Consider the following 21,192-nt stretch of genomic DNA (forward strand, 5'->3'; position numbering starts at 1 on the left):
TTATGTGTGATAGCTACTTCTGGCATACATTTTAATGTATAAAGATATAAAATGTGATTGTACAGATAATCTAAAAATGGCATGTAATGTTAAAATAATGCACATTTCCTTTCTAAAATACATACACAAAGAAGTATCTCTCTTCATCCTCTCTTTGACCCTTATTTGATCTAATACAGATCTAAAACAAATCTAATACAAATCTAAAACAACACAGTTGAAGACAGGGAAAATACTTAAAGATTTCTTCAAATATTCTATCTCATAGAAATGAGATAACTGAATCTCTTATTTGAAATAACAAAAAGATTACTGGAACTTCCAAAAGCTAAGTACAAGATATATTATAATTTTCCATTAGAAAGGCTTTATAACAGGAGTGGAGACAGTGATGAATTTTCTAAAGCCAACAGTGAACTAATCTGAATGTTATGAATGTTAATTATAAATGCTTTTGACTCAGTGTACATACACACTTCCTATGGGAGAAGTGGAAAACAAATTCAATGATTTATTTTCCTTTGGACTTGTGACAAAATCTGCATTCACACACTTAAAAGAATTGCTCTGGTTTATTAGCTGCTGTAAAAATGACAATCACTGGCATTCTAAAAAGCCTTAAAATTTAAGAAAAACAACAAGTTCCCTTGCTAGTTCTTTCCCTCTGCCCTGGTCAAGCTTATCCCTTTTATCTTTTCAAAAAACAAGTCTTGGGAGTCTCTCTTCACAATATCTTACAAATCTCCATCTAAATATCTCTTCAAGGGAGTCTCACCTCTCACCCCATCTGACTGAGCCCACCCCAGTTATTTTTTCACTTTACTATATTTGTTTGCCTCAGGGCACAACAGTTATCACAATCTGTACTTCTGTTGACCTTTTCTTTAAGATCCTATGCCACAACAGGAATGTCACCTCCTGAGTGCAGGGATCTTTGTCGCTACCCCAGCACCTAACTGCAATTGCACTTTTTCAAACTGAGAGGAAATCCTGAATATGAATGCCGTGTTAATAAGCAAATGCCCGTCTTAACTTACCTCCTAATATTTTGAGCACTTTCATCTGATTCTTTATATTACCTTCTGAAGATTGTTTGGGGGCTTTGTTTTTCATAAGTAAATTGGGAAAGATATTTCTATTATAGGACAATGGTAAGCTCAGGACCCGGAGTCATAACTGTAACACACACACACAAGTAGGCAAATAGAAGTAGGACATCCAGTAATGCCCCCTGTTCTAGACCAACATTCCAAGGGTAGATTTTAAACAAATACAACGTCAAGTGGAAGAAACTGGAAACAAACGGCGGGAGTGTGAGACTTCCAAATGTCCCACACAAAGACTCAGTCAAATGCTTTGGCCCCACTAAGCGCCCCTACCGCCCTGGTAGGCCTGCTCCGGGGACCCGTCCACGCCAGCCCGGGTAGGTTCCCCGACCTCCCCACCAGGCTAGTCGCCGGCGCGCGCTGCCCCCTCACCCTCTCTCCTCTGGTCCCGGGCCTTAAGTCTCCCTGGCCCGGATCCTCGGGGTCGCAGCCTCCGGTTTTGATTGCAGGCTGTCAAGTAGAGAACCCCCCCCCCCCCCCCGATCTACTACAAACTCTGAACTGATACATGGCAAACCACAAACTGATACTCGAACATTCCTCAGGCCTCCCAGGGCCCGAGCCCCGGCGGCCCTGGTCTCGCCAAGGCTTCGTCCGCCTTCCCCCGCCAGGTGCCGGCTGGGGGCTCCGGCCCCGCCGCCGCCCCCGCCGAGGCAGGGCGGCCGAGGACCCCGTTCCAGCTTCCCGAACTACAGATCCCAGGGTGCCTCTCGGACTCCCGCTCCCTCCCTCTCTCGCTCCCTCCCTCCGTCCGCTCCCTCCGCCCCCGGCCCTTGTTGTTTTGGCTGGAAGCGCTCCGCCGGAGTTTCAGAGAAAGTCTAGGCAGAAACCGGAGCCGGCCCGAACGGGGGAGGGGAAGGAGGAAAGGGAGAGGGAACGGGGAGGCCCGGCCGCTCTGAGCCTACCGCGCGCCCCGCGGCCGGGGAAGCGGCGCTAGAGCGGGAGGGGACGGGACAGTGGGGTCGTTCTCCGAAGCCAAGCGCCGAGTGCCTGGTTCCTCCGCCGCTCCCCGCCCTCTCCGGCGGCGGCGAGAGCGGACCCACCCTCCCGCGGGACTTGCGCCCTGCCCAGCTCCTGCCGCCCAGCGACGCCCCGCGTTTCGCTGCCACCACGGCGGCTCCCTGCGTAGCCCGGGACCTGCCCTGAGCCCGCACGAGACCCTCGCGATTTCCGTTTTCCCTCCTTCCGTCCCCCGCTCTTTCCCGGGCGCCGCGGAGAAGTGACCCACCCTCTCCCGAGGAGGAGGAAGGGGAGGATCGCGCCGGGCGCACCGAAACCAAGGGGCGATCCGGAGTGGGCGCCGCACGGGGGCATTGTGTGAGTGAGTGAGTGAGTGTGTGTGTGAGAGAGTGTGTGCGCGCGCGTGCAACGTAGTGTCTTTCGGAAAGCGCCCGGGGAGGTCCTGTTCTTAGGGGGCGGAGCGCAGGGGACCGAGGCTCGGCTCCGTGCTGGGGCAGAGTCTCGCTGTGCCGGAGCGCTGCTGAGGCGGCCGGCGGGACGGCGCGCCTGGCGGCTAGGCTGGCGCACTGAAGGGAGGCCCGGGCGCCCTCGGCCCGACAGCTGCCCCGGCTCCGAGGTGTCGGCCTCGGAGACGCTGCCAGCTTCTGCTCACCGTCCGCGGACCCGCGTGGGAGACGCTCGGACGCGCACAGCCAGCGCGGCGCGTAGCCCGCGCGTCCCGTCCGGCCCCGGCTGCGCCTCGAAGGAGCTAGGCTCTGGCCGCTGCGCTGCCGGCGGGCGTCGGCTGTGTCGGGAGCGCGCCCGCCCGCCCCTCAGCTGCCGGGCCGGCAGCCGGAGAGGCGCGCACCATGAGCGGCGGCGAAGTGGTCTGCTCCGGATGGCTCCGCAAGTCCCCCCCGGAGAAGAAGTTGAAGCGTTATGTAAGTAGAGCTTCGGCCGCCTCTCCTTGGGCCTCCCCGCCCGCACCGCTGTCCCGGCCGCGCGCGGGGCGGGTTCTTCAACTTAGTCCCCCATCTCTTTCCCCTCGGCGCCTTCCCCGGCAGGCTCGGGCACCGAGGCTGTAGAGCTCACGCCCCGGCCTCCCTCCACTTGGCCGGCTAACTTTCTTCCTCCAGCTTCCAGACGGCCTGCCGTGCGGGCCTCATCGGCCCGTGGGAGGGCCCGGGATTTCCACCTAATGCCTGCTGCATGTTTTTACTACTCCTAGTAGCAGAGGTGAGGGGAAGAGCATTCTTCTTTCTTTATGTCTGCGTTTGATCATCATGGGGCTGCTGAACACTGAGTTTCCCGCAACCGAGAAACCAGTGAGGTTTTAGAACTCAGCGGCTCTCTCTTCGGTCGGCGCTTTCATCTCGTCTTCCCCCGCCGAGGTGCGGGCCACAGTGGACTGTGGACCTGAGAAGTTGGTATTAGAAACCAGCATCTCATATCCGTGCAAAAGGGAAAGAAAAGTTAACTACGCGCCCTGCCGTTTGCCTAGCAGGGTTCGCATTTTCGCGGTTTTGAATCGAGGGACGGCGGGGTTTGGCCCGAGAGCCTTGGCAGTTTGCTGCGAGAGGAGGGCGCTGGGGGGAGCCTGGCGGCTGGTATTTGGGCGCCTTGGACGCGCTGTCAAGCCTCGCAGGAGGGGGGACAGCTGAGGCCCGTAGGATTTCTGTGTGTTGCGGTCCTTTCCCAGGCCACCAGGGTTACTTAAATGGCATTGGTGTAATTGATACAAGATGCTGATTATGTGTTAAACCATTTTTAGCTGTTAGGAAAAATATTCCTTGAAAGAACCAGCCTCACTTTGGTGGAAATCTATGCCTTCTTCAGGGGTCTAGATTCTTACCCCTTCTCGCTCGTTGGTTCTTTCGTCGCTTCCCTCTGCAAAGGAAAGAAATGACGTTTGTCCCGGCGTATGGAACCAATATTTTTCTAGTAAAATGTGTTTTCAAAACCAAATATGTGCCTCCTTAAATACAAATCTACTGTCAGGAGCCGGCACTTCCAATGGAACTTACTTCTTGTTGAACAATATCTACACCCAGAATTAGGACCCAAATTAATCTTACTAGTCACTGCTTGGATCGTGGAGTGAATGAAGTGCGGTGTTTAACTGCACCGACTCACCAGAGAGTTTCTGGTTCACTTTCTGCCAGCATTTGTTATAGACAAGTAATTCTTATTTAAGAATTTGATGCCACACATCCTAAGAAACTTGAACCCTTCCAGATCCCGTCTCTTTACTTATCAGAGTTTCCTGAATGTTCTGATAGAGATGCAACTTTCTTCCAACATTTGTGGGGGGCCGTGGTTTACTTAGTTCTTTAGTTCCAAAAAAAAGGTTGTACGTGTGTGAAAATAGGGAGTAGAGAGATAGGTGAATTTGTTTTGAGAGGCACAGTTTAGAAAACACGTGGACCTAATGAAGTTCTAGGAGGAAATTAAAAGACAGTATAGTTGCTTAAATAAGTAGTGATTTTAGAGGCGTAACACATTCTTTCACATGGTTGGTTTATGGCTCTCTCAAAAGATGCCTGCCCCTGGACAAGGCATCATAAGATTAGAAAATATAGCGGGAAAGAAGCCCTGCCTAGTGGGTTTGCAATTTAATGTTATATAATTTAAGAAGAAAATCGGCCGAAAAGATTGTCTTAGCAAGGACGAAGAAAATGGAAAGTGCACCCCCAAATATGTATTATTTCATTTACTCATTACAACAGTTTTATGAGGTAGGTATTATCTCTGTTTAACAAATGAGAAAACAGTTTCAGTAACCAGAATGTGCCATAGGATTTGAACCCAGATCTGCCTAACTGCTATAAAAGGTTAATGACTCATCTAGTTCAAGTGGAGCTCAGACTAAGTCATCTTTAAAGTTCCTTTCAGTTTATAACGTTCTAGGAGTCTGTGAATATTAGTTGAGAATGCAAGGAAGAAGCAAGTTGGGGGATAAGATGCGTAGGCTAAAGAAACATAAGCCCTCCAAGCGGCTTTCTGAGTTTTCAGAGAAATGAGACAATATGTGAAATGAGCCAACAGCATAAAGTGGTTTCAGATCTTTTGCCAAAGCTGACTGTTATTTATTTATTTATTTTTTAAATAGATGTTTTGAGGAATAAGCTCATTGTAGTCTGAAACCATAGGGATACTTTTGAGAGATAGCGGGCTCCCTAAACTGTTTTCAGCAGGGGGAAGAATATGCCCAACAGCTTGGAGGAGGTGGTGTTTTTCTTGCCTGGCTGAGTACTAGTGTTTTCTTTATACATGGATATGGCCCAGGAAAACAGTGTGCAGGGTGGCTACCAGAATTTAAGGGGTCCCAGAGGATGACTAGAGTATTGTAAGTTAGAATGAGGACTATTTTATAGTTTAGCTGTCAAGTTGGTTGCCCAGAAGTTTTTGACATTTCCAGATTATCGATCTTTAGGCTTTGATGTCCAATTCAGATTGTTTTTTGCTAAAGCAGCTTTGACCCTCAAAGACATGCATATATTCATCCATTTTCGATTCTTGTTTTCTTTTCATGTAAAATCTTTATGAAAATAAAGGGTAAAAGGAAACATTTTTGGCCATCCAGCAGACAAAATGTTGCTTGATAATGGTTTTTAATGAATGGATTTGCTGTGAAAAGATATCTTGGATGAATGGTATTGAGATTGTTAATGAGATGTTAGGGAGTTTGGACATTGATTCTTTTGGGGAGCATTTGGCCCATGGGATTTCAACAGTTGTCTCACTGTTTACAGTATTTATAGGGTAGTCCAAACGATTAAGATGGTACTTAAGGGCTTTTACATGACAAGAAATTGTTTTAGTTTTTATCTTTAAAGTCATCTCACGTTATGGCTTCAGTGCATTCCATTTACAACTCCTTTTTATGTTCACTATTTCATAGTCAACTCACACAGCATTGTCTTTGCACACTAGTGTGTTCCTCTGGTACGAAAGCTTTTCTTAAGTTTCCTAGAAAGAGTGAAAGGGACATGAAAAGAGAAAGTCTGGAATAGTGTGTATATTCTCTAGCCTTTTCATCTCTTTTTACTTTTTTCTCTATCTATTTGCAGAAGGGTAAGAACCTCTTCTATGTATTTCATCCTCTGAATTTTTTGAAGTCTACTTAAAGTGGAGGTGAAAATGTTCATGCTTTCTTTCAATTTTGCTACCACTATGTTTTGTTTTTTTCCCATGTTGTATATTAAACAGCTGCTTTTTCACTTTAAGGACCTCAGTGGAAACATATACAGATCACCATCACTAGGGTTGCAGAAAACAAGTAAACTCTTGGTAGTATGCACTCAACAGTGGTGCTCAGATTTTTAAGAAGTTATTTAAAGACAAATCAGCTATTTGAAATAATGGTAGGATTTTCATCACTACTTGAAATTTCAGCCAAGATGAAATGTAAGTCTGAAAACAAAGGATTGATTCAAGCCAGCTGGCTATCACCATATCTCTGCAGGAGGAGCTTCCCTGTGGCCTATCTCAAGTCTGGACACCAGGTTCAGGCTCCTCCATGGCCCAGCTGTCAGCATTGGGCAGGTGTGTAATCTCAGCAGGAGAACCTGCTTCTGAGGCCAGACCAAGGTGGCCTGTGAGCTGCCAGCCAGTCTGGGAGCAAGACCTCGGCCAGTTCTCTGGTTTGGAATCTGCACCCAGCTTGGGCTCCACTCTTCAGCTGTCAGTTAATAGGATGGTTCTTGTCTGGACTTCCAGAACTGCCCCTGGTTTTGGAAATGGGCCTAGAAACAGAAATAGCTTCTTTCTCTGGGTGGGCACCTCACATCTTACATGGAGGACAGGAGCACAAGCAGGCAGAGTTAGCATCTCCTTGTTCAGGGACTGCCCAGGATCTGTGCTAAGCATTAGGTCACTGCTCAGTAGTGCCACTACAGCAAATGGGATTGTGATGTGATGTCTGTAAACTCTTCTGTACTTTTTTTTTTTTTTTGTAATTACTAGTAGCAGTAAAGGGACTCTCTGAAGCTTTTACTTAGTGATTGAAGGACCATAATTATTCTGTTGAAGTAATTTTTTTCTTGAAAACCTCAGGATAGTAAATGTCCATGGAATGTTTTCTTTTTACCTTTTCTCCTGTGGCAGGAACACTGTTTCTGTTAACAAAGATCATCAACTACTAATTACATTAAGCCTTCATGATAGGTGGTTGATAGTTGATTGTTCATTGTTTCATTATGCCTGGACTTAATGATGAGTATAAAACTCTCCATGTAAAACTTGCTGAGTTCCTAAATCTGATTGTTTTCTTTGGGATTTAAAATTATCATTAGAAAGTTGTATCAGTTTGGAGGGTAGTTTTAGAATTCTGCTGTTTTGAAAATTTGATTTTAAGTTTTTTAAAAAGATCATCTTTGATCAAAATACAATAATATGATAAGAGTTATACTTGGATAATCTTGTTGACAGCTGAATTGGTTGTCTCAGTGTGTTGTGTAGTTATTAAGCCTGCTTTAAAAATAAAGCATCGAAGCTTTTTTATGACTAAATTCCATATGTATGTATCTATTTAAAGTTTATTTTCAGTAATCTCTGTACCCAACATGGGGCTCTAGCTCATGATCCTGAGATCAGGAGTCATATGCTCTTCCAACTGAGCCAGCCAGGTGCCCCAGTAGAATTCCATATTTTGTAGTTAACATAAAAATATGTAGATAAGGCCTTGATAATTTGCAGATTGAAGAAGTTTAAGAGTGATAGATTCAAAACATTGAGTGCTATCACTCCTAATTTTCTTACAGAAACTAACACAGGGGAAGGCACATCACAGCAGGTAGACTACTACTTTATTTGTGAAGGATTTGAAGTAAATTGAGCTACTGTGAAAGGAATCCTGGACTGAGTGTCAGGATGCAGGATTAGATTGACTTTGCGTTATCTAGGTGATTCTTTGACCATTCTGACCCTCAGTTTCCTCATCTGTAAAATGGGGAAGGGGCATGCAGATCTAGATTCTAAATTCTCTTGTGGCTTAACATTCCATAGACATTTCTTTGGAAGTGAGAGGCAAAGGGGAGGAGCTTCTTATTAGAAGCCTCCTTTTTGGGAAATAAATTTTAATTTCTTGCTCATTTTAAATAGTTTAGTGAATGTATGAGGAACTGCTTAAGCAGTTTGGGGACTCTCTAGCATTTGCCTTAATAGAACACAGGCTCACTGCGTACAAGGCTGTGAAGTTGCTGCCCTGAGTGTCACAGTGTCTTCGTGTCTCCAGTACCCAGCGCTGTGCCTGGCTCAGAATAGAAGTGCAAGTATCTGTTGACTGAATAAATCAACTAGTATTTCTGGAGCTTTTGTAATGTGTCATGTGTGGAATACAGTGGAGGGAAAGGCCTGCTCCCTGCCCTCAAGGAGTTTCTAATCTATCTGTGAAGACAAGCTGTAAATGCACCTACATTTAAATTGTTTTACAAGACATATGTTATAAGACCATATATGATTACTTGCCAGGTGAATGATTCAGTCTATAATTGCTTAAGAGTTCAAACTGAGAGGCGAATGGGGGGGGGGGGCTGCCAGGGGAGGATTCACAAACGACTTTTCAGGCTCTGTTCTTGGAAGAACTGAGGTCCTGCTGGCAGAAATAGTAAATCCCAAGGGAAGCCTGGTTTTAAAGGAAGAACAAAGACTTTGTGTTGAGTTTAGACATCCTAGGGAAGAGAACAGCTTTAGAACACCTAAGTTTCAAGCCTGGAGTTTGGATGTCAGCTGTAAAGTATGGTTTGAGAAGTTTGTTTCTGCCATGACCTAATGCTCCTGATGGGATCCTGACCACAAGTGAATATTATGTGTCAGACAAGAAACAAGCAAACAAAACAACTTGTTTGGTCACCTGAACTTATTAAAATTCCAAGGGACATGTGTTATTTAAGAATTTCTTTATGTCTGTTTTGAGCTAAATAATTCATTCTGGCAAGCATTTAGTTTACAACAGAGAGGGAGCATGTTCTGGTGGGAGGGAGAATAAAAGAGCCTTTGATTCATTTGCTCCTGAGTTCCAGCAGGAGGGCCAGTACTCCCTTGGGCTAGTGTCTTATTTTGGACTTTGGAAGCCATCTTAGCCCAGCTGTGTGAGTGCCAGCTAGTGTTGGAGGAAAGAGAATAACACCATTGGGTCTCATTAAACCCCCTCTGACTGTTGATGGAGGGGTTTCTCTCATTTCACATTCCTCAAATTAACATGGTGGCTAATTTCCACGAAGTTAGAGCTTCATCTTAGTTTGCCATTTGAACTTTGGCTTGAAGTCACAACATTTCTGTGAGTCCTTTTATCTCAGTCTAGGGCTTTGAGTACAGGAAACTTATCAAGTCACAGGTTTCTTTATTCTCTCCTCTTTGGCTACAAGCACAAATAAAATTAGCATTCTTTTCTTCTTCAGATTACTCCTGGGGAAAAGTGGTTCTTTGTACAGTGGATTTCCACATCCATTAAATAAGTAGCCTCTTCAGTTGCCAAGTAGATGGCAGGGAGTCTTACAGAATAGGAGGTGGCAGTTCAGGCCTGTGGAAGTACTGGGAAAAGTCACTTTAGTCACTTTGACCATTCCAGGCTTATATGTGTAAGCCCCTTAAATAATATAAGAATGCCTGAACTGGAAAAGGGAATCTTTTATATTTTCAGCAGTTCTTTTATTCATAGGCGCAAAACTCTCTAACTGAAGAGAATAATTCTCATTGCTGAAGGCACATGAAGTAGAACCAAACAGCTTTTGACCCTCTTGCAGCCTGCTTTGTGAAAAGTAGTTACCGCTGAGCACCGAACGCATGTTTGGTTGTTATCTCTGTTACATTAGCTCTTGAAACGTTCTGATTACAACTTGTAGCTGCCAAGCCCTGTCCTGCAGTATTATCTGGAACAAAAATTTTCCATGTGGTTGTTTTTAGCAGAGCTGCTCTATGCAAACTGCACATGAAGATGTAAGTTGCACGAAATAGAGCTTCTAGAAGGGGAAATGTGAGTTATCTTAAATTTTTTCTACCATTTAACTGTTCTTGTCTTTATGTGTATTTCAGAAATTTTTATCATACTTCTAAACTGAGTTTTATTTTTATATACTGGAAAGAATGCCAAATTCACCATGAGATTTTCTTATGGTGGTATTTCTTTTTTCTCTCAACTTTTTACTTTGAATTCATACTTGGCCTAAATAATTCCCTGTGTTCAAAAAGAAAAAAAAAAAGTCCTAAAGGGAAAAAAACAAATAGCTACATTGTTCCATGAATTAAAAACAATATACGGAGAGTCCAAATATTTCTTTTCAATGTAAAATTCTTAGGTCATTTTTTTTTTAAAGGAAGAAAAATATTAAACTTTGCTTTAACTATCCTGTTCATTGTTTTTCTTTTCCTTTTTTTATTTTTCTTTGACTTGTGTGGTTTAAATTTTTTTTGAAAACAGTTTTATACGTTCTTTAAGAACGCCACACATGAAAAAAGAAAACATCAACATTCCATTTTACATTTCAAGAGAAAAGTGAGAGGAGGGCAGCCATAGTCTGAAGAAGGGGAAAATGTCAGTTGACGCCGTGGCTTTGTACATTACTTTCCTGTTGCTTGGTTGAGTCGAATATTTGTCACTTGCCTACAGATATTTAGTTAGTATACATGATGGAAGCAGGTAAATATAATTTTAGTCAAGGTTTGCTTTTGTGAAATGAGGACATAGGACATTAGCTCTGAGGAGAAGGTTGGGGACTCAATCTGTTGTTCTTGTTCTTGTTTTTATTTTTGTTTTGTTTTTAGTTTACTTACTTTTTTTTTTTTTTAGTAATCTCCAAACCCAGTGTGAGGCTCGAACTCATAACCCCGAGATCAAGAGTCCCATGCTCTACTGACTGAACCAGCCAGGGGCCTCTTTATTTTTTGTTTTTAGTACATCAGTTACCTAGTTGCTATAACATTTTATTTGCTAACTTTTTTTTAAGTGGGAGAAAGGTAAAAGCACTCTTTGTCCCGTGGATCTCTATCTACCCTCTTGCTCTTTTCTCTTTGTTTTCATTTCTCTCTCTGTAATGTGAGCCTGGCCACCAGTATCACAGAGTATTTGTGTTAGAATCTTTACACACACATTCTTTCATCTTTTCTCTAAAAGGGGGGAGTTATTTCTGACCCTGTAATGTAGTAATCAAGACTAGGAGTAATAATGTTCCACCTAGCATGTAGATTGTTTTCCTCTCCTGAAATGCAGTTTTAAGTTACTACTGTATTGGGAAATGTGGTCAGGCCACTTTCCGAGTAGCAGAACTCCTCCCCAGATGACTACCTGATTAAAGAATTAAGTACCTGGTGTGCTTTCTCAATTCCGATCCATCACATATTCCCATTAGTGCCTTGGCCAGAGTCACAGCAGCCAAGATGAAAGTGCTTCTAGTTGGAGGGATGACCAGTTGATTAGTGCGAGAGAACTTTTAATCTTCCACTCTTGAAAGAGAAACACTTGGTAAAATGCTCCCTCCAGTGTTTTGAATTCCAATGGCGTTAGGTAGATCTTGAAGAGGAATGATCACCTCATTCAGTTAAGGAGTTATTATTTGAACCCCCTTCCCTCCGGCAACGTTATAATTGACCCCAAATTTGTGTAGGAGTATTAAATTTTACAAGTTCTCCTTGACAGTTTCAGATTTGAATGTTTGAAGTGTTGAGAAAAGGTAGAAGGAAATACTGAACAAGAATGCAAAGTATTTAGGGAGGTAATTTGATCCTAGTGATGCTGTTACATAAAACCAAAAGCCTTCTGAGTAATCTTCACTGGGTATATAGGTCATTTATCTCCGAAGAACAGGGTGCAAAATTAAACTGGTGCTTTTGATTAGTATTCCTTTTTTTCCTTTTTCTTCACTTAAGTAAGTAGTCAAAAAAGGAAAAGCAATCGTAATTTATTTTTGTATTTGATATATTTTTCCAGGTGATTTTCATAATGACCCACAGTATACACAGTAGAAGGTACATATACACGATCTGTTTACAAAGAAAATTATGGCTTCAGTTATCATTTTTTAGTGTTTGTAATAGGATATTAGTTTCCAGAGGACAAAGATGGCATTTGTTCTCTGTGTCTAAAGGTACTGTGTGATACTTTGCATGATCTCTTGAACAATATGAGCAGATAATAATACAGTTTTAAACCTAAAATTATAGATCGTCTAGTACAGTGTTTTTCAATGTTTCTAACCCATTTCTCTTTCATGTGTCATTTGGCTCTCTTTTGACTTTTTATCCAGTTTTTCTTTCTATGATTTACATTACCAAAAAAAAGCTATATTAAGTATCTTTCCCAATTACACGGATCTCCTTCTTCCCTAGTCAAGAATCCAACCTCCACTTTTTATAAGGAGTGAAAATTAGCCTCTTGGAGACTAACTGATTTGTCCCAGGTCCTACATGTTAACTAGCTGTTCTGGCAGAGCCAGATCTCTCATCCCTTGGTTCATATCCCTCCAGTCACTGAGGGAATGCCTGCTATGAAAAAGTACTGTGAAGAATTCAGAAAAAGAGGACCAAGAGGCTGTCTCCATTTTTTGGGAGTTTATATGCTACATAGGATGCACTTAGTATTGCAAATTATATTATGATCAGTGATGTTCGAGATAAGACTCTAGAAGAATTTAGCAGAAGGGACTCTGAGAAGTCTTACTGAAGGTGGTTAGAGATTTCTCACCAGGATCTTAAACAATGGATTCTGTTTTCAAAGCAGGAGCTAGAATGAGACTCTTTCTATTCTTCCTTCCCTAGACAGACTTTTTTTTTTTTTTTTTAAAGTAGGCTCTGTACCCAGTGTGGGGCTTGAATTCACAACTTTGAGATCAAGAGTTGCATGCTTTGCTGACTGAGCCAGCCAGGTGCCCTCAGCCAGATTTTTTTTTTTTTTTAAGATTTTATTTATTTATTTAACAGAGAGGGAGAGAGACAGCAAGAGAAGGAACATAAGCAAGTGGAGTGGGAAGGGGGAGAAGCAGGCCTCCCGCTGAGTGGGAGCCCAGTGCGGCACTCGATCTCAGGACCCTGGGATCTCAGGACTCTCATGACCTGAGCCGAAGGCAGACGCTTAACGACTGAGCCACCCAGGCACCCCACCCCCAGCCAGATTCTTGAGTGGGTTTTGTACACTTGGCTGCTACCACCTGCTGCTCATTTCCTAATGGAATAGAGTCTGTGTCCTTTTCCTAAACAGTTTGCTCTGAGGTCCCCAATGACCTCCTGGTTGCCAGATATAGCAGAACTAGATTTGAACTTTTTAGTTCTTACTTTTCATGGAACTCCTGACTACATTGATGGAGAAACAACCAGTCTCTCTTCTCAAAATCTTCTTTCTGTGCTTTCCTAATACTGGGCTCTAGTCTTCTTATGTATGGGAGTTCTTCAGCATTCTAGTACCAGCACTGCATGGGCCTTGTCTCCCATTTCATGCTGTTGGTTGCTGCTTCAAAATATGTGAGTTCAGGAATCCCTTTGAAAATTTGATAAAAGGTCTGGGCTCTCAGTTTCTGCAGAATTCTTATAAACTTACACTATAACCTTGCATTTTCCCCTAACCTTTAAAGCCCTTCTCTGGATTTTTTTTTTTTTTAATAAAGATTTTATTTATTTATTTGACACAAAGAGAGAGAGAGAGATTGCAAGTAGGCAGAGAGGCAGGCAGAGAGAGGTGGGGGTCGGGGAAGCAGGCTCCCTGCTGAGCAGAGAGCCCGATGTGGGACTCAGGACCCTGAGATCATGACCTGAGCTGAAGGCAGCGGCTTAACCCACTGAGCCACCCAGGTGCCCCCCCCCCCATCTTAAATGGCCTTGAATCATACGATGGTGATTCAAGGGTGTTATCTCAGTCTGTTTCTCAGTCCACATCTAACTGCTTAGATCCATAACTACATAGATCCCCCACAGCAATCCAGCCCCAGCATATCCACAGCCAGCCTTATCCACTCCCTCTACCTGGAGGTCCCTCAGTCAGTGCCTCCACCATCACTTGTGCAGAGGTGTTTTCGTGTTATCTGTCCTTCATTCTCCATACCCAGTGACAAGTCCTATCAGTTTTACCTCCCAAATATCTCTTTAAGGGGCCCCTGCATGGCTCGATTGGTTAAGCGTCCAACTCTTGGTTTCAGTTGAGGTCATGATCTCAGAGTTGTGATATCCAGCCCCCCTTGTGGAGCTCCCTGCTGGGCATGAAGCCTGCTTAAGATTTTTTCGTCCTCTTCCACTGCCCCAACTCCTTACCTCATCCCCCTGCATGCATGTGCATGATCTCTCTCAATCTCACTTCTGGATTGAGGCAGTAGCCAGTGGCCTCTCTCCTTCCATTCTTCCAAACTGTCTTCATTAAGGCAGCCAGAGTGGCCTTCGGGAACACAAATCTGAGCATACCGCTCCCAGTTTGAAGCTACTCTAAGCAGTTCCTTTGGCCTTTGCCCAAACCTCTTCTCAGTTTGCAAGGCCCATTGTGATGGGGTGCCCTTGTGGGCCTCCCGTAGTATTTGTCGCTACCTTCGCACTCCGCTTCAGCTCTTCTGAACTTCCACATCCCACACTGGTCTTGTGATCGATCTGTCAGTCTGGCCTTTGCCCTGCTCTCTTCTTCTCCAGAATTTTTGGTCCTCCCATCTGCCAGCACAACCAGGCTAACTTCTGCTTGTTCTCTGCCCCTGAAGCCTCCTTTGAACTCCCACCACTCTCACACATAGACACAGTGGGTTGCCAGCATCTGTTTAATCCTCCTTTGATACTCTTCCGTTTCCATAGCATGGTGCCTGTCACACCTGATCATACATGCTTGTTTTAATTGCTTACTACCCATTCAGATAGTGGGGCCATATGGTGCCTAGTGAACCCCAGGTACTTTTGCCTTCATGGGCTTCCCTTCCTCTATTAAAAAAAAAAAAGAATAAAAGTTGTATTTTACAAGTGTGTCACTATAAAGATGAGTAAGTTCCAAGCTGGTATTGGTATTGTTATTGTTATATTCATTTTTTATCCTGACTTTAAAATAAATTAATATAAAAACACTTCTCATGGGCATTGTGCCTTCTGTGCCTGATGGATATGTTGGCTTTGTTAAATGGGCATAAATACTTTGGGCCTACTCACAGTTATTTTATTATGTGCCCCTTTTGTGATGGCTTGGATACCTTCTTAAACAATATTAAGATTTTGTATTTTAGCTCCTAGTAATGGAAAAAATATATGGAAGATAGGGTGATATACTCAAAAGGTATATATAATATATATGTACTATATATATATATATTTAAAAATATATATATTTAAAAGAAATTGTGAGTTTTCTTATGATGTCAGAAATATGTTGTATGAGTTATTTTATTAATACAAACTTTTCTTCATGATGCTTCCGTATCCAGCAGTGGTTTTTAATGGATGTGTGGGGTAATTTTGTGGGGACAAATGTCTGGAGACATTTTTAGCTGTCACAGCAGGCGTACTTGGGCTGCTAGTCAGAGGCAGGGATGCTACTAAACATCCTGCATTGCACAATACAGCCCCTCCAACAAAGAATTATCTAGCCCAAAGTAACAGTAGTGCTGACATTGAGAAACCTTAATGTAGAGAAATTCTTCACAAAGCTTAGTTTCTGCATGCTTATTATTTAGTTTCTTTCCCTACGTGTCCATTAAAAGCTATATACTTGACCCCTGAACAGCACAGATTTGGTCCGCTTAGATGTGGACTTTTTTCATTAAGTATAATGGAAAATGTTTTGGAGATTTGCAACAATTTGAAAAACTCAGAGACGGGGGCACCTTGGTGGCTTAGTCCTTTAAGTGTCTGACTTTAGACTCCAGGTCAGGTCAGGATGTCAGGGTTGTGATATTGAGCCCTCAGGCAGGCTCTGTGTTGGGCATGGAGCCTGCTTGAGGTTCTCTCTCTCCTCTCTTTGCCCCTCCCACCTAAAAAAAAAAAAAAAGACAAAGAGAAAGAAAAGCTCACAGATGAACCAGGTAACCAAGAAACCTAGAATACCAGAAAAATTAAGAAAAAAGTACTCTTGTAAGAATGCAATATATAATACATAAAACATATCAAGTATGTGTTAATTGACTATTTTATAGATAAGTCTTCTCTGGTCAACAGGAGGCCATTAGTAGTTAAATTTGGGGGGAGTCAGAAGTTATATGCAAGATTTTTGATTGCATGGGTGATTGGCATCCCAGCCCCTATGTTATTCAAGGGCCAACTATATTTCAACTGTAGGATTGTGTTGTAGCACTGGAACCAAACTTTTTTTTTTTTTTTAACCTCAGTAAGGCTAAGAAGAATAGTCATTGAAGTGGCTGAGCTTATGAACACGAGAGGTTGGTGCTGTGTAACTTTCACTAGGGTTATTTGATAGACAAAATCTCTCTCAAAGGGTCTGTTGTCATTTAAATCATTACCCAGATACTCATTTTTGCCCTTGCTAATCCTAGCCAGAGTACAACCAATTGTTGTCTGGGTGGGGAGGGGGATGTGAAGTGTTTATTCATGATTTTTATTACCTCTTGGCTTCAGTATCACCATTCATTGTTCACAAGCCGCCCAGCTTGTTTACTTTTTATAAATTACATTTAATCAGTCCTCTTGCAGGTCTGGCTACTGTAATTGGCAGTAGCCACAGAGCAGGGCTGACGAGTCCGCATTTATGCTGATGTCTCATAGTCAGCTCATGTTCCATGCTTTCTTGCCTCTTCCCTCTGTTTTTTAAAAGGAAGGTGAAGAGAGAATTGCCACAATGCTCTCTTTTCAGATACTCTAATGGTGCTTGTTTATTATTTGGTCGAGTCCCTGTGTCCTTTGCAAAGAGTCCAGGCTTTGGGGCAGTGGTTCTCAGACTTCTTCCATACGTATTATAGTCACCTGGGCAACTTCTAAAGTGAGGATTCTTGAGCCCTACCCACCTTCTGCTGTTTAGTAGATTGAGGCTGAAGTCCAAAACACTTTTTGCCTCAAATCCCTGCTGATTCTGATGTAGGTGGCTTTTTGAAATTATACTTGGAGAAATCCTTAGTTGGGCATGGAGGGAAAAAGGAAGAAGAAAAAAAATCCAGTAGAAGTAAATGTGTATGAAGAGTGGGCTAGGAAGACAAAATCCAAAACTCAGAAAGTAACTTTAGCCTCTCTATTGAGAGATAAGGGAAATATGCTGTGTTGCTATGTGCTTACTATTTCTAGCAGTGATTTAGATCAAACTGTCCCATAAAGGGGACATACCTTAGAAGAAGACAGAGTGAAAGGGAATTTTTAGAAAGGTTAGAATGTGAGAAAGTGCCTAACTGAGTTGCTCGGAAGACATTATTAAATCAAGGAAGGTATTATGTAACTATTGATTTAAAAAAGAATGTGCATTCCTGAATCAAGAGTTTATGAATGGCCTAAGACAAAGGGAAAAGATATGAAGAAGGATTAGCCCTTCACCAGAAGTTCTGGTTATCCTGGTTATTGGATCTGAGAGCATATTATTAAAATCCAGATTTCCTTGAAAAGTTCTAAATTCAAGTGTTCTTTCCTACTGTCATTATTATTCATGTCTGGTTCACTTTAGTTTGGGTTAGTTGAGATGTGGTTGATTTATAAAAGAGCACCAAAGAAGTTCTTTTGTTTTTTAGTCTCTGTGTGCCTCTGTGTATCTGTGTTTAAGTATATATTCTAATCTACTTTTTAAACCTGAAATTTGATTTTTTTTAAAAGATTTTATTTATTTATTTGACAGAGAGAGATCACAAGCAGGCAGAGAGGCAGGCAGAGAGAAAGGAAGGGAAACAGGCCCCCTACTGAGCAGAGAGCCCGATGTGAGACTCGATCCCAGGACCCCGAGATCATGACCTGAGCCGAAGGCAGCGGCCCAACCCACTGAGCCACCCAGGCGCCCCGACCTGAAATTTGATTTTAAAGTCCATTTTAGAGAAAGAGAGCAAGAGAGACGGACAAGACAGACTCTATTTAGAAAACTAGTCAAGAAGTGGACTAGGTAGAAGTGGTTTTTTAATCCTAGCAAAGGAATAAAGTAAAGTACTTTATTTCCAACTTCCTACTGAACTCACTCCATTTCTAGAAAGCTATGTCTGTTTTTTTGCGTATTAGTTCCTTAAGGGAACTTCCTTGAGAGAACTTCATGATTCGGTTCAGTTACAATGCAGAAAGCCCTTGACACCGCCCCCCACCCAAAGTAAAAGGGTTTTGGGGTGTTACTTACAAAAGGATGGCTATCAGCTTTTATGAAATCATTCTTTATGCTGCTCCGGCCATCCGTGTATCAAAGTGTTCGTTTTTCCATGCTAGCAACCCTGACTGTTCTGTAAAACTTTTCACCATTATGGTATCGTATTCACTGGCTTGCTAATCTTTCCTCCCTCCCTTCTTTTTTCCAATCCTTCACGCTCTCTCTTCTCCATTTATTTAAATGCCCAGAAATACTTTAGCCTCTTACATACTCTTCCCGTCTGCTCACAAGATCTTAGAGAATCTCCACATCTACCTTGTAAGTGTCGAGTATCATTACTGTTATTATATGAAGTGTCTACCACACCCTCTCATTGCACTGTGAGTCCAAGTAAGTTTGGTTAGTAAATCACTTGGCTCCTGAAGTGAGGAGAAGAGCTATTGCTCGACGCGGAGACCCAGAACCAACTTTTACCACTTACTCTGGCAACCAAGAAAGGCTAGACTCCTGTGACTTCTACTGTGTGCAGAGAATTGAAGTCAGGGCTCACGACTTGCTCTCTTCATTCCAGGTGACCTTATTTTCCAGCATTCCTGTACTTTTAAAATCATATACTTGGTTAAACCTTTTTTCTTAGGAGTCTCTTCATATTTCTGACTATTTTTTCAGATTTTTTTCTGTAATTTATTCTAATCCATATGTTGTTTAACGTATCGATAGATGTTTCCAGTGAATATTTATATTTGCTGAAAACAAGGATGAATGCTCTTAGGGAGAACCATAACATTAAGTAGTCCTGCAATTGCAGCATGAAAAAATATATAGCTTATAAAATTTCAGTGGGAGTATTTTAACTTAAAATTTTCTGGTTTAGGCTCAACTTGGAAAATAAGTTATAAAATCTTAGGTAAGCAGATTTATTGTCCTTTGTATAAGTTACTAAAGAGAAGTATTTCTTATATATGATTTATCATTAAAGTTAATGTATATATTTAGCCTTATGGTAATTTTATATTTACTTATATTTGAATAGGAAAAGTACATGAATTGACTTAAAATTTTAGTATGTTGATGCTTTGGTTATTTATGTTTTAAGGTATAGTTTTTAGTACTCAAACATATTTAAATGTTTAATATTTCCTTACTAATTTTAATGGGTCTTTAGCAATTAATGATATTCTTTTATGATAGGTTTTGTGCATACTTAATTTTTGAGGAAATTGGCTTTTATTCCTAAGTTGGAGAAATAGTATATGTTAAGTATATAATATATTATATATATATATATATATATATATATATAACAGTATATGTTTTTATGGAGGGAAATTGGAACATGGATATTAAAATATTTTTAATCTTTCACATAAGGTTCTAGCCTTGAAAACATTCCATGTATGTTTTCAGTAGAAATCTCTTGTGTTTTTAAACCATATATTTCCAAAGCAGAATAAATTTTCTTTGAGATTTTTATTGAAAACCTTAGGGGGAAGAAAATAACTCAAGAAAGATAAAGACCAGGTTTTCTTGAAGTAATGAAGGGGGTAAAAAATTTCTACTGCTCTTCCTATTCCTAATGAGAAAAAATGAGGTCCTAGGCAGTTGGACCTAGGAAATACCCTGAATGCAAGGCCAGCTGCGTTCTGCAGGCAGACATAGACAGGAGCACAAGCTCCAGCCCAGCCCAATGCCATTCCCAATATGCACTCTCCCCCTCTGCTTTCAGTAGGTTGCTGTGATTTATCACATTTGAACAGATGGACACTCTTAAGAGTATTTTCATTGTCTCTCAGAGCAGTGGCAATATGGTAAATTTACCCCAGTCCCTCTTTTTTTTTTTTTTTTAATTTTAATTTTTAATTGTAAAAAAACCCACATAATATAAAATTTACTAATGGGACACCAGGGTGGCACAGTTGGTTAAAGCGGCTATCTCTGGTTCAGGTCGTGATTCGATCCCACAATCTTGGGATTGAGTCCCACATAGGGTGCCTTGCTCAGCAGGGACCCTGCTTCTCCCTCTGCCTGTTCTGCCTGTTCTGCCTGCAGCTCTCCATGCTTCTGCTCTCTCTCTCTCTGATAGGTAAGTAAATAAATAAAACCTTTTAAATAAATAAATAAATAAATAAATGGAATTTGCTGTTACCCATTTTTAAGTGCACAGTTCAGTGATGTTAACTATAGTCCCAGTGTTGTGCCACCCCAGTCTCTCTTGCCTCTCCATCGAATCTTTATAGCATGGGAAACATCTGAAGGGGCTTTATTCCAGCGCCATTTGGAAAGGTTGTGCACCTCACCTATGTTTACTCCTTCTCTGTAGTAGGAAGTTAATTATGTGGGATTTGCTCACCTGAGCCACACAGAAGATCCTACTTTAGTGTACATTTGGAAATCCCATGCCCCTATCTGCCCCTGAGAAAAAATTCTTTCGTGATATAGAGTCAGTGTTCAGTTTAATCTTGAGCATATGAGAATGAGTCACCCTGAGTAAGTATGTAATCCCATTTATACCTTCCTTCCAATCTCCCTTTAATTTTTAAACTCAATATACTAGATCCTGACTTCCTGTGTAGGGTCTGGTGACTGGGGACTAACTTAGGGACTGGGCGATGTTGAGATTATTCTGGAACTTTCTGTTCTACTGAAAATGAAGCTGTATGGCCTAAGTTTTAAAATTCAGACTATGTGTGGAATGTCTGTGTGGATGAAGGAACATGTTAAATGCTTTTTGGGAAGGCAGGAGGAAAGAAGAATGAAAATTTTAAGCTAGTCTGATTTTTGTGGGGGCAATTTTGAGATTTTTAGAATATATATAAACCAAAGATGACTGGCTAGTTGCTCTGTGATTTCTTTGTGTACACAGAAGGAATACTTGATGTCCAGCTAAAGAGATATTGCTGAATAGGTAGGTGTATTAGCTGACAAATATTATGAGTTCTGCTTTTGATTCCAGTTACTATTATCTGAACAATGTGTAAC

General features: G+C 42.0%; 1 protein-coding gene and 1 pseudogene across 4 annotated transcripts in view; one reads left to right on the forward strand and one right to left on the reverse strand.

Moving 5' to 3' along the window:
- Positions 1–1,579: 1,579 nt before the first annotated feature.
- LOC116584294 lies at positions 1,580–2,916 on the reverse strand (annotated as a pseudogene).
- GAB1 (GRB2 associated binding protein 1) overlaps positions 2,895–21,192 on the forward strand; it is a 125,133-nt gene continuing 106,835 nt past the window's right edge. For 2 of the 4 annotated variants that reach the window (XM_032332381.1, XM_032332382.1), the window contains exon 1: positions 2,895–2,986. In XM_032332381.1, the coding sequence (XP_032188272.1) occupies positions 2,915–2,986 (72 nt within the window). In that variant the 5' untranslated portion in view covers positions 2,895–2,914. Of the gene's footprint in view, positions 2,987–7,701; positions 10,021–17,973; positions 18,785–21,192 lie in introns of those variants that run through there. The other 2 variants (XM_032332384.1, XM_032332386.1) reach the window with 2 other exon arrangements.

The sequence above is a fragment of the Mustela erminea genome, chromosome 2 (genome assembly GCF_009829155.1).
Source record: "Mustela erminea isolate mMusErm1 chromosome 2, mMusErm1.Pri, whole genome shotgun sequence".
NCBI lineage: Eukaryota > Metazoa > Chordata > Mammalia > Carnivora > Mustelidae > Mustela > Mustela erminea.